General features: G+C 42.5%; 1 protein-coding gene across 1 annotated transcript in view; it reads left to right on the top strand.

Moving 5' to 3' along the window:
- Window positions 1-2,092: 2,092 nt before the first annotated feature.
- Window positions 2,093-16,305, top strand: part of SND1 (staphylococcal nuclease and tudor domain containing 1) — a 572,988-nt gene continuing 558,775 nt past the window's right edge. The window contains exons 1-2 of the mRNA XM_066592191.1: window positions 2,093-2,262; window positions 9,919-10,068. Coding sequence (XP_066448288.1) covers window positions 2,197-2,262; window positions 9,919-10,068 — 216 coding nt within the window. The 5' untranslated portion in view covers window positions 2,093-2,196. The remainder of the gene's footprint in view (window positions 2,263-9,918; window positions 10,069-16,305) is intronic.

The following is a 16,305-nucleotide window of genomic DNA, read 5'->3' as shown; positions in this document are numbered from 1 at the left end:
AACGGTGGCCAATATGCGCTCATGGGAATAAAGCCTAAGCCTCCAAGATGTACAATTAGTATTTCACAGGTTTTCTGGCGTGATAACTATAGGAACTCAGCATTAACTGACAACCAGACTTCCACTGTAATAGTCGTTTTATGCTCTAGATGCTGCAGTGAAGAGCGGCTGCAGAATCTGGGCAGTTAGACAGAGAGAGGAGGCTTCCTCTGGATCTATAGGCCCCCGCAAATACATAGTACCGATGAGTCGCCATGGCCTTCAGGCCTGCAATCTTTGTATGCCTATTGGGCCTTGCCTTAATAGACTAGCAATTTTTCACTGATAGGGAATAATGTTCGGGTATACTGAGTAAAGCTCAGAACACCCCTTTAATAAAGTTTATTTTAAAAAAAGTGTAGAGAAAAGTAAATTAAACCATTATATGTGCATAAAAAGTGGAAGTATTTTGTAAAAGTGTTTAAAACTGTCATGACCCATCTAATAAAGTTAACACATTATTTAAGCCAGATGGTAACTAAATGTTAATCATTAGGTGTTTTCCATGACTTAAAATTGCTTCACAGCTACTATGTCTTCCCTTGTTGCTACTGAACAGGACATGTGACTGCTGCCGCCAATCACTGGCTATAGAAGATCACTGCTGTGGCCAATGATTGGTTGCAGCAGTCACATGTCCTGGTCAGCAGCAACCAAGAAGGATAGAGCAACCTTCAAGTCCCATGCACCTCAACATTGTGTGAATGACAAATACATTTCATCCCACAAAAACAAGCCCTCAGATGGCTACATCAATGGGAAACTAAAAAAGTTATGGCTCCTGGAATGTGGTGACATGAGATATTCTACTATTGTAATGACACCTATTTGGCAGTGCTGTAATGATACTGACCCATAGAATAAAACAAACATGTTTTTATGCTGCACTGCGAATGGTGTATATCTGAAGTGAAAAAAACAATAGCAGAAGTGCTGTTCTTACCCCACGCAGAAAAGTTAGTAAGATCCTATTATTAAGATATAAGTAGACATATGGATAAACACAGGTATAAAAAAACATGCACATACGAGATGACAAACGCATTTAATATGGACATTCACATGATCTGAAAATGGTAGATGACAAACTGACACTACACGTCTATGTGAATGAGCTCTTAACCCTTTCCAATCCTATGTCGGATATTGTTCAACTGGTATAAACTCCATTTTCAGTCTACCCCTTGAACTGTTCGCTGTCCACGGCTTCGTCTTCCACGTTTCGGGGACATGGCAACAGTCAACCTGGTAGGCACTTGATATGAATGTCACTTAGCAACGCTTGACTCTCCTTAGCGGCGCTCTTGGCTGAAGCACAACAGCGCCGCTAGACTTCACTCAATGTATCAAACTCACATTTAATCGGTAGCGAGGATGTTACAAAGCTTGACACCAAAATCATTCATCAAAGGTCACACAAAGGGATCCAAATGTAGTGCAAGAAAAACGCTGTAGGCTTTATTCAGATTAGATATATTTAATAGCAATATACATATATTTCCATGATTGCTACAAATGATCTTCCAGATGTGAAACCCTCAAAAGTCACATTTAATTTTAAAAAAATTGCTAATAAACTCATTACGATTCATTTTTATGTTTCTGTTGAGTAATTCCAAGGAATCCAGCCAAATAATTAAGAGCTGGGGAGCGTGCAGTGGAATTGGATAGAAAAGGGTTAACCAATTCCTTCCTAGGTACTCAGTAGTGATGGGTTTCCTTTCCCTGCCTGCAGCACAGACTTCCGTGTGTTCAGCAGCTCCCCGCCGGGCACTGCACACATGACACCGCCGCCGCTACAATCCCTGCCTGAGGACTCTAGAACAGAACTCCTTAAAAGAATTTGGCGCCACTAAAGTTTCCCGCAGCTCCCTCCCGGCCGCGGGGCTCCTGCGAGCTGCACACACGTGCTGACGTGTCCTTCCTACCACAGAGACCCAGAAGTACAACCTCCGCCAGGCGGGGACGGCGCGTCATCCTGAAAGCGCTCTATGGCGGCCCTGGGAGCTGGCGCATGCGCGGGTCACGCGGAGGGGGCGGGACGATAAATAGCGGCTGGACGGCGGAGTCTCTCTCTCTGAGTCAGTCAGTGTGAGAAGAGGCGGCTGTAGCAGCTCCCGGCCTGATACTTCTCTCTCTCCTCGCTCCGTCACGGTTATGGCTTCCTCCGGAGTTCAGAATGCATCGGCAGCACCCGCACTGCAGAGAGGCATTGTCAAGATGGTGAGCCCGCCCGAGGAGCAGCTCCAGCTGTGGAGGGTGGGGGGCGCTCGTCGCAGGACGGTGTCGGGGGATGGGAGAGGTGGCAGGTTGCAGGGGGGCGCACTGCGGCCGTTTCCGGGGGCAAGTTTCTTGCAGGCAGGAAAGTTGTGAGGAGTTGTGAGGGGATGGCGGCTGCTGCAGCCAAGGACTTGGGGGCACTGAGGGTACAAAGGACGAGGCTTGTTCCCACCAGCTGCTGTAACGTCAGCAGTCTGCCCTCCTCCAGCTGGGGTGGAACTACAAGTCCCAGGACTCTGTGAGACAGCTGCCAGGAAGCATTCTTCCTACCCCTCCCCGTACAGGTGATGGGGGTTGTGGGAGGGTTACCTGTAGGTTGGTGTCCTTACTGGCCTGTGTCCAGCTGCTGTGGGCAGTGACAGTCGGTGGCTTCCTGACTATTGTTCCCACTAGCCCCTGCGCCACCACTGCCAACCTGATGGGGAAATGGACTTATGACTCAAGAAAAGTTTTGGCCAGTTGAAAAAGTTATTGCACTCAGTGCGGGAAAAGAGATGTTCCTTCTACGTACTCCTGTTTGTCTTACTGAGGGCGATAACGCTACTCTGACCCCCATGAGTTGGTACGAGAGGTGATGACACTTAGTTGGTAGCGGGGCGATCCTTCTCGTCTTTACAGACTCTTAAATGGATGCAAATGTCTTCTACAACTTCTTCTCCTCTGGCAGCCTTGTTCTGTCAGTCCTGGAATATACTTGCAGTATTTTATCACTGAAAATCAGATGTGAAGTGGCTGCCACTAGGGGTCTCCCTTCAAGTCCCTTTGTAAACCTCTGCCTGTGGTTAGGCATATGGCTTCTCTAGTAACGGGGTCATGTTACTACATGTAATGGAGGGGCGGGCATTCAGATGCTGATTGGAGCAGGGCAGCATGGGACGTGGGGGAGAAGATGTACCGGCCGGTACACTACTGGGAGAAGAGCTGGAAGCAGAAATCCACACGGGAGATTGGATTGCTAAGAGTGCAGACTGGGTGCAGAGCGGTGGGCAATGAGACCTGGGCTGCTTTAGAGAACCCTTTTGAGAAATTGCCTGAACTTTAGGGGGTATCTGAGTTCTAGCACTAAAATCCCCCCCCCCCCCCTCCCCCTTGCAGTAAAACAATAAATAAGCATATGCACCCACAGCGCTGCTCCAGGTCTTCTCTTGCCATATTTACACACTCCGGCAGCTTCTTTACAGGACATTATTGGTCTCAGCGCCTGTGACGTCCCGTACACTGAATAGGGCTGCAGCTTGTACACAAAGCCCTAATGTCCACGGGAAAAACATGGCCCGTGCGGACGCACTTTTAATAGTTTTTTTTTTTGCATGCGGGAGATCAGTTGAGCCCATCCGCATGTGATCTGCGTTAAAATAGAGCATGCTGCGTTTTAATTCCCGCGTATGCCATCCGCAAGTCACTTACAAATACCATCAGTGGCTATTTAATTAACCGTAAGTGGTAAATGATATCCTATGGGCAACTTTATATGCAGGTCACACGTGCGGGAGACCTGCGCGGATTTCATCTATTTTCCCCGTCGACATTGTGCCAAAGAGGCGCGAAGTACCGAGCAGCCCGGGAGAGGGGAGTATATGCTTATCTGTCATCTTACTGGGGGGTTGGATTTATGGAAATGGTAGAACTCAAAACCCTTCAGTATAGTGCAAGAGCTTTTATATGGCAGTGTTGTGTGGCACTGCAGTTGGGCGGTATGGGCAGCTAACATGGCAAGGCTCTCAGAGGGGAACATGCTTGTCTAAAGAAGTTGACCCTAGCCTGTAAAGATTCTTAAGTAACTTCTTGGGAAATTGACTCTCTGGCCATAAAGTGGGCTGTTGGGAGCTAAGTGTAGGATTGTACTCATGGTTGTATATGGCATTCGTCCTGTGAGATCTTCTACGGTCTTGGCCTCTTGGCTGGTGTAGGAGTAGATGCTGTGTTCGTGTTACTGAGCATGGCCGTTGTGCTCTTTCAGTTGCGCTGATCTGTTATCGTTCGCCCTATGGACTAGTGTAAAAGGCTGTAGAATAAAGCGCTGACAGGCGTGTTGTATGGAATGACAGTTCTGACATGACCCACATGTTGTGGTTGGTAACTGTGCTGCCAGTTTATGGTCACAGTTGGAGGCACGGTCCTAGCCAGCGGTGGGCAACTTTCTGTACCCCGTGATGAGCGATGATGTGGCAGCAGCAAACTTTGCGAATTCATTTAGGTGTCTGGCAAAAGTGCACCTGTTACGTAGTAAGTGGCCTTAACAGTGATATGGGAAAAATGCTTGTAAGGAAGGAGTGTGTTGGGTAGAAATAATGGGATTTCACTGTCCCTGATGCGCTCAGATTAACATCTCTGCTGCTTCGTGGTTGAATACAATCAATTTCCTCCATTTTTCAGCAACAGTTTCTGGCTTTTGGGACGGACTGCAGTGTTATACAATGGGATTACTAAGTGGGAAACAAGGAAAAATGTCCCTGTAGTGATCTGCGTTAAAGATTCAGTTGACATAATCCCCAGACGTCTTCTGGTTGTCAATATGTAATGCTTAAGATGCAGACTTCAGCTTTATTGGTGGTCTGGGTATGCTTATTGCTTCTAGGTATTATGGATGTTCTAGGTGCCGACTCCTTCAACCAGGGTAAGATCATGGCTGCCGGTCCCATTCAGGGGGCTAGTGCCAACACTGGCTCTAGCAGAACCGAGGAGACCTGATGTCAGCCTCAGGTTGTTGGGCTTGGTAACACCAATCGGCCTGCTGGCATCCTGTGTGGCACTATAGTTTCCAACAAGAGCCCATAGTTGGCAGGTTTGTCTAGAGAATCGCGCTGGCTTCAAGTGTTGGTTGGTAATTCAGATAGAAAGAGCTCTGTACTCGAGCTCACATCACTATATGCGGGTGAGCACATCTGACAGCCCCTTAAAGGGTTGTCCCACTATATAGTTTGCAATTATGAGCTGGATTTAAGTGCAAACTTTTTTTTTTTTGTTCACAAGTGTAAGTATAAAAGTTCATATGCCCAGATATTTCAGGACTAATGTTAGAATAGCGCCATCTGCAGTTTCAGTTCAAGTTGGTTCCACATGGGTGTGTGGAAGGATCCCTGGTATAGTGAGCAGTTGCATCTTCTCTCATGTCAGAAGAGATATGGAACAAGTGATAAGAGGACAAGATAGATGTGAACACCTTGGAACGTTGAATGTGGTGGACTGGACACAAAGGCTTCAATAGAAACAGTAGGTGGCGCTATTCTAACACTAGTCCAGGATTATCTGCATATAGTGACTTTTTTTTTTCTTAGTAAAGCATAACCATAAAGAAAATGATAATTATGGCACGTTTTCACTGGGGCAAATCTGCAGCAATTTTTCTACCAAAATCTGCAGTGTTTGTAACTTTCATTGCTGTGGATATTGTGCTAGGTGTCTGCATCGGGTTTGCTGTGTTTGACTGTAGCCTAATATTCCAAGCCGCAGTCTGTACTGGAACAGGGTGCTGCTATTTCTATGTATTCTCAATTAAAGGACCTCTCTTTTTTGTCCTAACGGACAACTATTACTACATAATGCTCTAACCTCACCACGATGTACAAGCTGTGGAAGTACCTCTTCAGGCCATACTTTGTCCTCTTACATGGCAGGTAATGGCGAAATTGAAGACTTTCTTTTAAAATGCAGCAGGGACTCCTCTATGTAACTGTACTTGTCAGGGGTGGATGCCTCCGGACTTGGCACTGAAATCGTTTGAGGGACCTCACTTTAAACCAGCTGTCAAAACTGGGGGCATCTCGGGGTGGGCACTGCTCATCACTGTTCTAGTGAGGAACCTAAGGATTGCTTATACCCTAAAATGTGGCATAGTACACTATAGACTGCAATACTTCAGCATGGATAAGAGATAAAATAATCACTAATTTAAATCCCCATAGGGGAGTAACCCCAAAAAAGTTTAACCACCTAGTGACCGGCCTATAGTGTTTTTACATTCTGCAGCTGCAGGATGTGTATGGAGGGGGATTACGGGGTGATCTCCCTCCATACAACACTGGTGCTGGTTGTTTATTACAGCAGATACCCGCCGGCAACAGCTCTCATCGGACCTGTTAACCATTTAAATGCCACTGTAAATGCGTTTAAATTCCCCGAACATCCGTATGGCTCCCTGCAATGAGATCGCAAGGAAGCCGTGTGGGTGTCATGGCAGGCGGGGGCCATCTGAAAGGCCCCAGGGCTGTCATAGCAGAATGCCTATTAAGTCATGACTGTGGGGTGGCTTGATGGACTGCCTGTCAGATTGCAGTATAATTTAATGCTATGGCATTACATCATACTGCAGGAGCAAGTCCCCCCCCCCCCCCCCCCCCCCCCCTCTGGGGGCTTTATAAAAAAAAAAAAATAACATTTTACTAATTTAAAATAGTAATTTCAAAAACCCCTTTTGACATATTTATGATAAAATAACCCAAACAAACACCTTTAGTATCGCTGCGTTCATAAAAGTCTGATCTAATCCATTATTTACCCCACACGATGAACGTCATCAGAAAAAGAAAAAAAAACACCCAAAGTGCGCTTTTTGGTCACCCGGTCTTCAAGAAAAAATGCAATAAAAAGCAATCAAATGTTGTATGTAGTCCAAAATGGTACCAACGCAAACTACAGGACGTCCCGCAAAAAAATGAGCCCTCACACCTATGTTGACGGAAAAATAAAAAGATGTCGGCAGAAAATAATTAAAATAAATTAAACATCTTTGAAAAAAGACAAGTAGTACAGCAAAAAAAGACCTGTTTGGTATTGTAGTAATCGTAATGAACAATAGAATAGTTATGTCACTTTTGTTGCAGTGTATATGAGATAAAAAGACTAACCAAAAGAATACGGAATGTCATTATTTCTTTTCCATTTCTCTCCACTTGGAACTCTTAAAGTTTTTCAGTACACTAAATGGTACCATTGAAAAATACAACTCGTCCCGCATAAAAACTAGCCTTCATACAGCAACGGCGATGGATAAATAGAGGAGTGAAACTTTTTTTTTTTTAGGAGGAGGAGGGGGGGAACAAAAATAGGAAAAACGGAAAGCAACTTCGTCACTAAGGGGTTAAGGGCTACTCTATAGAAAAATGTTTCTTTTAGTGTGTGTGTGTGTGTGTACACACACGCACACGCACACGCACACGCACATGCACATACTGGCTAGTATTGCCTTGTGTAGTTATTCCTTTATATCTGAAACTCCTGGCCTCTGCCTCAGGGCAGTCATGTGATGTTTCTGACTAGCTTAAATTTAGGTTGCTTCACACCTGCGTTAGGGCTCAGTTCAGGTTTTCTGTGTCTGCTATAGTTTTGGAGGAGACACTAAAAACAGAAAAAATGATTACCCCCACCCATTGATTTCAATGGGGTTTCAGAAATAAATGGAAAGACTTCTGTTTGCTTCCCTTTATCAAGTTTTTACATTTTTTTTTTTTTAAATGAAAAGCGACTGCTATTCTCATTCCCCCCCCCCCCTCCAAAAAAAATGATGCTGTTTTGATTTTCAGTTTTTACCTCTAAAAAAACAGCAGAGACCGAAACCCTGAACTGAGCCCCATCGCATGTGTGAAAGCAACCTAACTTGGCTTTGTCTCAAATTAGTCAGTTTCTTGGGCAGGGGGGGCTTGTTTATGTGGGCTTGTTTTGCATACTTATTTTGGACACTTGGCTAACTTAAATTAATTCAAGTTTCCAGGTCCAGATGAATTACATCCTAGGGTACTGAAGGAAGTAGCAGAGATAATTGCTAAGCGACTCGCAATAATGTTTGAAAATTCCTAGAGAACAGGATAAGTCCCATAGGATTGGAAAAGGGCAAATGTCCCTATCTTCAAAAAAAGGAAGAAGCTGGTTCCAGGAAACTACAGGCCTGTGAGCCTGACTTCTATACTGAGAAAGAACTTTGAACAAATTCTAAAACTGTATGCAAGTACTTGAATGAGAGTAGAGTAACCAGAGCCAGCATGGGTTTGTAACAAATAGGTCATGTCAGACAAATCTAACTTCCTTCTATGACCGAATCACTGACTGGATTGATCAGGAAAATACAGTAGATGTAATATATCTTGACTTTAGTAAAGCATTTGACAAAGTATCTTATACCATCCTTCTTCTTCTACTTGGATGTGGTCATTTTTTCAATGTCAAGTAGGGTACCACAAAGCTTTGTCCTGGGCCCAGTGTTCAACACTTTCATAAATGATCTGGGGAAAGTTATTGAAGGGAAAACTGATCACTTTTGCCCAAGACACAAAGCTAGGAGAGCTGGTTGACGCTGGAGAAGAAGATTCAAAAAGATCTGGACAAGCTCGAAGAGTTGACTAACAGTATGGTATTTAACAAGAAGAAATGCAAAGTCCTACATCTGGGCAAGAAAAATGGAAAGAGAAAAAAAAAACACTGTTTGGAGGAATTGAGCTAAGCAGCACATGTGAAAAAGACTTTGGTATACTGGTAGATCACAGACTGAACATAAATCAACAGTGTGATGCAGCAGGCAAAAAGGCAAACACAATTTTGGGATGTATTAAGAGAAGCATCAAGTCTAGATTATGTGGTAATTATCCCCCTCTACTCTTCCTTAGTCAGAGCTCATCTGGAATATTGTGTCCAGTTCTGGGCATCCCACTTTAAAAAAGACCTAGACAAACTGGAGCAAGTTCAAAGAAGAGTTATGGTGCCAAGATAGAAAGCGGTCTACGAACATTGTCCTATGAGGAACTGTTAAAGGATCTGGGAATGTTTAGTTTGCAAAAAAGAAGGCTGAGAGGAGACTTAATAGCGGTCTACAAATATCTGAAGGGTTGTCACAGTGCAGAGGGATCAGCCCTATTCTCATTTTTACAAGGAAAGACTAGAAGCAATGGGATGGAACTGAAAGGGAGGAGACACAAATCAGATATTAGAAAAGACTTTGACAGTGAGGGTAATCAACAAGTGGAACAGGTTACCACGGGAGGTGGTGAGTTCTCCTTTAATGGAAGTCTTCAAAGGCTGGACAGACATCAGTCTGGGATGATTTAGTGAAAACTGTACTGAGAAGGGGGTTGGACCCGATGATCCTGGAGGTTCCTTCCAATTCTACCATTCTATGGTATGTAATTTACAAGAATTGGAAAGTGCCTTGTAATATGATGCTTTAGCTGTACGTAGAAGCATATATAGAAATAACAAGTATAAAGTATAGGACTTAGCGGTGCTAGGCAGGGCCCCTGTTACAGGGATACCTGCCCGCACCCCAGAGTCCAAGGTTACTTTGTATAAACGTGGTGTTCTGTATCCAGAGTCTGGAGAGCTGCCAAGGAGGGTATACTCGCTGGGCCTCAGTGAGCATAAATGCATGTGAAGAGTAGGTTTCCAGAAACTGTTAAAAAACCAAAAAACCTCCGCACTCGGGATCAGGGTAACGCTACCACTGTTCTAATTAATTATATGGTTGTACACTGGGTTGCAATGTGTTTTGGCACATGCAAGTGCCTTTCTCAAGCATAAAATTACAAACAATCTAAGTATTATAAATACTCTCCACACTTGCTGTGTATTAAAGCATTTACAGGACTAATATATATTTCTTTTCTCTTACAGGTCCTCTCGGGATGTGCTATTACTGTAAGAGGCCAACCACGTGGAGGTCCACCCCCAGAGCGCAACATCTATCTAAGTAACATTCGTGCTGGCGCTCTTGCCCGCAGAGCAGTAGCTTCTCAGCAAGATTCAAAAGACGTCCCTGATGAGGTGGGCATGGCTTATGACTGATGCTTATGGATGGTGTGTGGGGCTTTCAGTACCAAACTGTCACTTGCCCATAAGTTTTTAGGCTTCCTTTTTTTTGTTTCCTTACATCTTTGAGCATGAAAAGATAATCACTGCAAATATTTAAGATGGAGTAATATTAAACGCCTTAAGACTTACAGTTGCGTCCTTTTGGATTCAAAGTATTTACAGTAGGGAATCGGGAGCTGATCCTGCTCCATGCAGTGCAGGTGTTGGCTGTTTCTTACAGTCAACACCTGCCAGCAACCGCCGCAATCGGCACTCCTTCTAACTGCAGCTATTAACCCTTCAAATTCCCCAATGGATGATCGGGGGGTCCCCCCACAGCCCCTTGTGATGAGGTTGCAGGGCGTCATGCAGTTGCCATGGCAGTCGGGGGCCCTCTAAAAGCCCCGAGGGCTGTCATTGCAGATTGCTATCAAGCCATGCCTGGGGTGTGGCTTGATAGCATGCCTGTCAGAGCGTGGTATAATGTAATACTATGACATTACTTCATACTGCAGAAACGCTCAAACTGTCGCAAGTTCTTGTCCCCTATTAAAAAAAAAGTGTATGTATGTATGTGTGTGTATATATATATATATATATATATATATATATATATATATATATATATATATATATATATATATATATATATATATATATATATATATATATATATATATATATATATATATATATATATATATATATATATATATATATATGTGTGTGTGTATATATATATATATATATATATATATATATATATATATATATTACATTACACACTACCGTTCAAAAGTTTGGGGTCACCCAAACAATTTTGTGTTTTCCATGAAAAGTCACTTATTCACCACCATGCGTTGTGAAATGAATAGAAAATAGAGTCAAGACATTGACAAGGTTAGAAATAATGATTTGTATTTGAAATAACATTGTTTTTACATCAAACTTTGCTTTCGTCAAAGAATCCTCCTTTTGCAGCAATTACAGCATTGCACACCTTTGACATTCTAGCTGTTAATTTGTTGAGGTAAGCTTGAGAAATTGCACCCCATGCTTCTAGAAGCATCTCCCACAAGTTGGATTGGTTGGATGGGCACTTCTGGCGTACCATACGGTCAAGCTGCTCCCACAACAGCTCAATGGGGTTCAGATCTGGTGACTGCGCTGGCCACTCCATTACCGATAGAATACCAGCTGCCTGCTTCTGCTGTAAATAGTTCTTGCACAATTTGGAGGTGTGTTTAGGGTCATTGTCCTGTTGTAGGATGAAATTGGTTCCAATCAAGCGCTGTCCACTGGGTATGGCATGGCGTTGCAAAATGGAGTGATAGCCTTCCTTATTCAGAATCCCTTTTACCCTGTACAAATCTCCCACCTTACCAGCACCAAAGCAACCCCAGACCATCACATTACCTCCACCATGCTTAACAGATGGCGTCAGGCATTCTTCCAGCATCTTTTCATTTGTTCTGCGTCTCACAAACGTTCTTCTTTGTGATCCAAACACCTCAAACTTGGATTCATCCGTCCACAACACTTTTTTCCAGTCTTCCTCTGTCCAATGTCTGTGTTCTTTTGCCCATCTTAATCTTTTTCTTTTATTGGCCAGTCTCAGATATGGCTTTTTCTTTGCCACTCTGCCCTGAAGCCCAAAATCCCGCAGCCGCCTCTTCACTGTAGATGTTGACACTGGTGTTTTGCGGGTACTATTTAATGAAGATGCCAGTTGGGTACCTGTGAGGCGTCTGTTTCTCAAACTAGAGACTCTAATGTGCTTATCTTCTTGCTTAGTTGTGCAACGTGGCCTCCCACTTCTTTTTCTACTCTGGTTAAGCCTGTTTGTGCTGTCCTCTGAAGGAAGTAGTACACACCGTTGTAGGAAATCTTCAATTTCTTAGCAATTTCTCGCATGGAATAGCCTTCATTTCTAAGAACAAGAATAGACTGTCGCGTTTCACATGAAAGTTCTCTTTTTCTGGCCATTTTGAGCGTTTAATTGACCCCACAAATGTGATGCTCCAGAAACTCAATCTGCTCACAGGAAGGTCAGTTTTGTAGCTTCTGTAACGAGCTAGACTGTTTTCAGATGTGTGAACATGATTGCACAAGGGTTTTCTAATCATCAATTAGCCTTCTGAGCCAATGAGCAAACACATTGTACCATTAGAACACTGGAGTGATAGTTGCTGGAAATGGGCCTCTATTCACCTTTGTAGATTTTGCACAAAAAAACAGGCATTTGCAGCTAGAATAGTCATTTACCACATTAGCAATGTATAGAGTGCATTTGTTTAAAGTTAGGACTAGTTTAAAGTTATCTTCTTTGAAAAGTACAGTGCTTTTCCTTCAAAAATAAGGACATTTCAATGTGACCCCAAACTTTTGAACGGTAGTGTGTATGTATGTATGTATGTATGAGATTTAACACTCCCACCCCCCTTCCTTCTTTCAGATATTTATAATTAAAAAATGTAACAAGTCATATGTTCTCCAATATATTACCAGTAGAAACTACAGGACATCACGTAAAAAGTGAGCCCTTGCACAACTGTCATTAGGGAAAAATAAAGGATTTTATGATGGCAGAATTAAATTTTTTTTTAAAGTAGTACAGCAAAAAATATAACTTTAGTATTGTAGTAATCCTACTGTAGCATAACCTTTTTAATCGTGTCTCTTGCTGCAGCGTGTACACTGTAGAAACAAGACTTCTCTCCCAAAGATGGCAGAATTTTGTGCCCTTCCCTCATTTCCCTGCACTTAGAATTTCTCAAAAGGTTTTTCAGTACACTATATAGTGCCACTGAAAAATACAACTTGTCTTGCAAAAAAAAAGCACTCTGACAGCTACATTAATTGGTGAATAACTTATGATTTATTTATTTTTTTGAAAGTGGGGAGGGGACAAATGAACATGGGGAAGAGTTATCTTTTAAGGGATTTAAGTGACTTTCCCAAATGTATGGAGGAAAACATTACCCTATAGAAAAACTGAGGACTAAGCTTAGCGGTTTGCAAGACAAGGGTAATGTTAATCCCTTTAGTTGCATGCCCGGAAAGTTTCCGGGACTAGCTCCAATGCCAATAGTGATATAGCCCGGAAGACTTTCGGGCTATGTTTTACTATGGGACTGTGCAGAACACAATGCCATAAGCTATGGCATTGTGTTCTGCAGAGTCCCACAGAGAACCAGTGCAGGACTGTGGGGGGAAAAAAAATGGGAAGATGTAACCGATCTGCTGGCAGCTTCCTGCTTCTTTTTTTGAACTTCTGCACTGTTAACACTTTGCCACGGAGACCATCTGCTCATCAGAAGCTGGCCGATGGTCCCCCTGGCAGGGATAGCTGATCGTGGGCTGTCAGATGATAGCCGGGAACAAGCTCTTACAGTGGAGGACAGAGAGAACCTCCGAACTCTGTTGTTTAAACCTTTACATGCCACGGTCTGTGTGACCGCAGCATGTAAAGGCTGTCAGCATCGGATCCCCCGCAATGTGATCAGGGGGTCCTGATGGGTCTTTGTGGCACCCGGAGGCTTGAAAAAATTCAAAACAAAATTACACATGTGGTATCCCTGCTTTCGTAATGACCCAGAGAAGGAAGTTAGTACCCTATTAATCTGCAGGGTGCACGGCATGGGGAAAAAAATTAAAACTTTGCAAAAATAGCTAATTTAGCCTATCTCACCATACAAAAACCGGAATAAGTGCTCAAAGTGCTGCATGAATCGACAAAATTGTACTAACAAAGTACAACTCATCCCGCAATTTAAAAACCGTTACACAGCTCCGTTGATGAAGAAAAAAAAACCTATTATAATTTGGTATTGGCATAATCGTATTGGCCTGTAGAATTTAATATATTTGTACTGCTCAGAGAATGCAGTGAAAAATAAAAATTAAACATTCCAAAATTACAAATTTTGTTCTTGCCCCTAGAGAAAATAAAAAGCGATCAAAATTTTATGTTCCCAAAAATTAGATAAATGAAGACTAGAGTTCATCCCGCAAAAAACAAGGCCTTCTAGAGCTCTGGCAATGGAAAAATAAAATTAATACGGCTCTTGGAATGGGGCAACACAAAAGCAAACCTTTTAAGGAAAAAAAATGTTTTAAATATACAAAAATAGCAAAACATAAAAAAAACTATATAAACGTGGTATCGCCGGGATCATGCTGACTCAGAGAATGTTGTTCTGCACACTGAAGGCCATAAAAATGAAATCCAAAAAACAAATGGCAGAATTAAATTATTATTTTTTTTTCTTTACAAAAGTTATATAATACACTATGTACCCAAAAATTATGCCATTAAAATACAACTTGTCCAGCGAAAAACAAGCCCTCATATGGCCGTGTTAACGGAAAAATGAAAAAGTTATGGCTCTTGGAATGCAACTGGAAAATTAGTTGAAATTAAATGATTGGCCTATTTAAAAGACCTGCCCATGTGGGTACGACAGGGTGGTAAGAAACCCACCACTGAAGGGGTTAGAAGAGTTTTCCAGGCAAATACGATTGAAGAGCTATTATAGTCCACTATTGTAACTCCTAAGTGGTCCTCTCGCCTTTACACTCATGAAATGTATAAGGTTCAAGACCCCATTGGCAACTTTGTTCAAATTGGAAAAGGCTTACTCTAACATAGATTTGGGAGGTGCATTAAGGGGGGTAGGCTTTTTGTTTAACAATTTGTGTGATTCTGAAATGTGTTTATTTAAAAAAGCTTATCAGTGTCCCTGTGCTTCATGGCCGATGTGGAAGGCTACAACCAGACTTCTCTCCTTGAGACTTAGAAGGATTAAGGATTGAAATTCAACGTGCCCCATCCTAAATTTGGCTATTGGGAGTCCCCCTTAGGGTAGTTTCACACAGCCAATAAAATCACATGATGCGAGAGAGTAGAAAATCAGATTTATGAAACCAATGGCTTCTTTCCCATTAGCGATGTCTTCACTCATGCGATTTTGCGAGAACTAAAAATCGCGGCATTCTATCTTTCTGCGATGTGTTATATATATTTTTTTTTAACCTCCCATGTTTTCCTATGAAGCCTCCTTTTTATTGCATCCCAACGCATAAACTTGGGTTGAGATGGTATTTTTATTTATTTATTTATTTTTTTTAACATTAGAAAGTCCTGTTTTTGCTATAAAAACCTTTTTTTTTTTTTTTTTTTGTATCGCGAGCAGCAGTGATGCGAAATTCTAAAAAAGAAACAAAAAAACATTTGCTGACACTCATAAATTGCAGGAAGAAAGATATGGCTTTTGCCACAGTCAATGAAAGTTAATGGACCTTTATTGATCCATGTGCGTGTAGACACTGCATGTAGATGCGCGTGAGAAATCAATTGCAGCATCCTCTATTTCTTGGCGTACCGCGCAGCATAAGTCATGTACTTTGTATGGGCAGCATATGTAAATGCTGTCCATATGCAATACATTGCATATGGATGGTGATTTTTATGCAACCATGCTCTAAAACATAGTGAGGAATTACAAAATAAATAAATTACATTTGTCATGACATCGTGTGTGGGATGCGCGGGCATGTGCTGTAACCTCGCTGCGCGTACACTGTCTCTGCAGAGAGCTGGCAGAGTCTAACCCTGGTAAACTCCTGTAGACAGGAGCCCCCTTACACAGGCTACAGTCTGAAGGTAAAAGCGGTGGATTCAGATGCCTTTCGTTTAACGTGTATGAGGGCCTTAAGTCGGCTTCAAGTGCTTAACCACAAGCTAAGTGATCTGAATATGCTGTTTGTCATACTGTCTTCATATGGCTTGAATTTGATTTTTATGTCCTAATCTAGATTTAATAAAAAAATTATGCACTTTTTCTCACCGACATTTAAGCCTAATAGTCTGATACTTCCTTGTTCTGTGTAGAAAATGTCAGCAGTTATCTCATTATCACACAGGATCTACCCTTTACAATAGTTGGTCACAGTTCACCTCCTCCGCCTCTCTGCACAGGCCATGGGGCATGCCTAGAACAGTCTCTTGGAGTCAGTGGGTCTTCTCCTGTCCATTGTGTGAATGGCCCATAATTTGTACTGTAAAGCAGTTCTCTACAGCTCAGATAAGGTGGCAGTCCCCATAAGAAAAAAAGACTACGTTTTTACTCTCTGATTTTAAATTGTTATGCTTTCTTGTTTTAAAGTGGCCCTAGCTTTTGAGAAAACTTGTGCACATGTAATTGAGAC

This window comes from Eleutherodactylus coqui, chromosome 2 (genome assembly GCF_035609145.1).
Source record: "Eleutherodactylus coqui strain aEleCoq1 chromosome 2, aEleCoq1.hap1, whole genome shotgun sequence".
In the NCBI taxonomy this organism is placed as follows: domain Eukaryota; kingdom Metazoa; phylum Chordata; class Amphibia; order Anura; family Eleutherodactylidae; genus Eleutherodactylus; species Eleutherodactylus coqui.
This window is presented reverse-complemented; position numbering and strand designations above follow the sequence as displayed.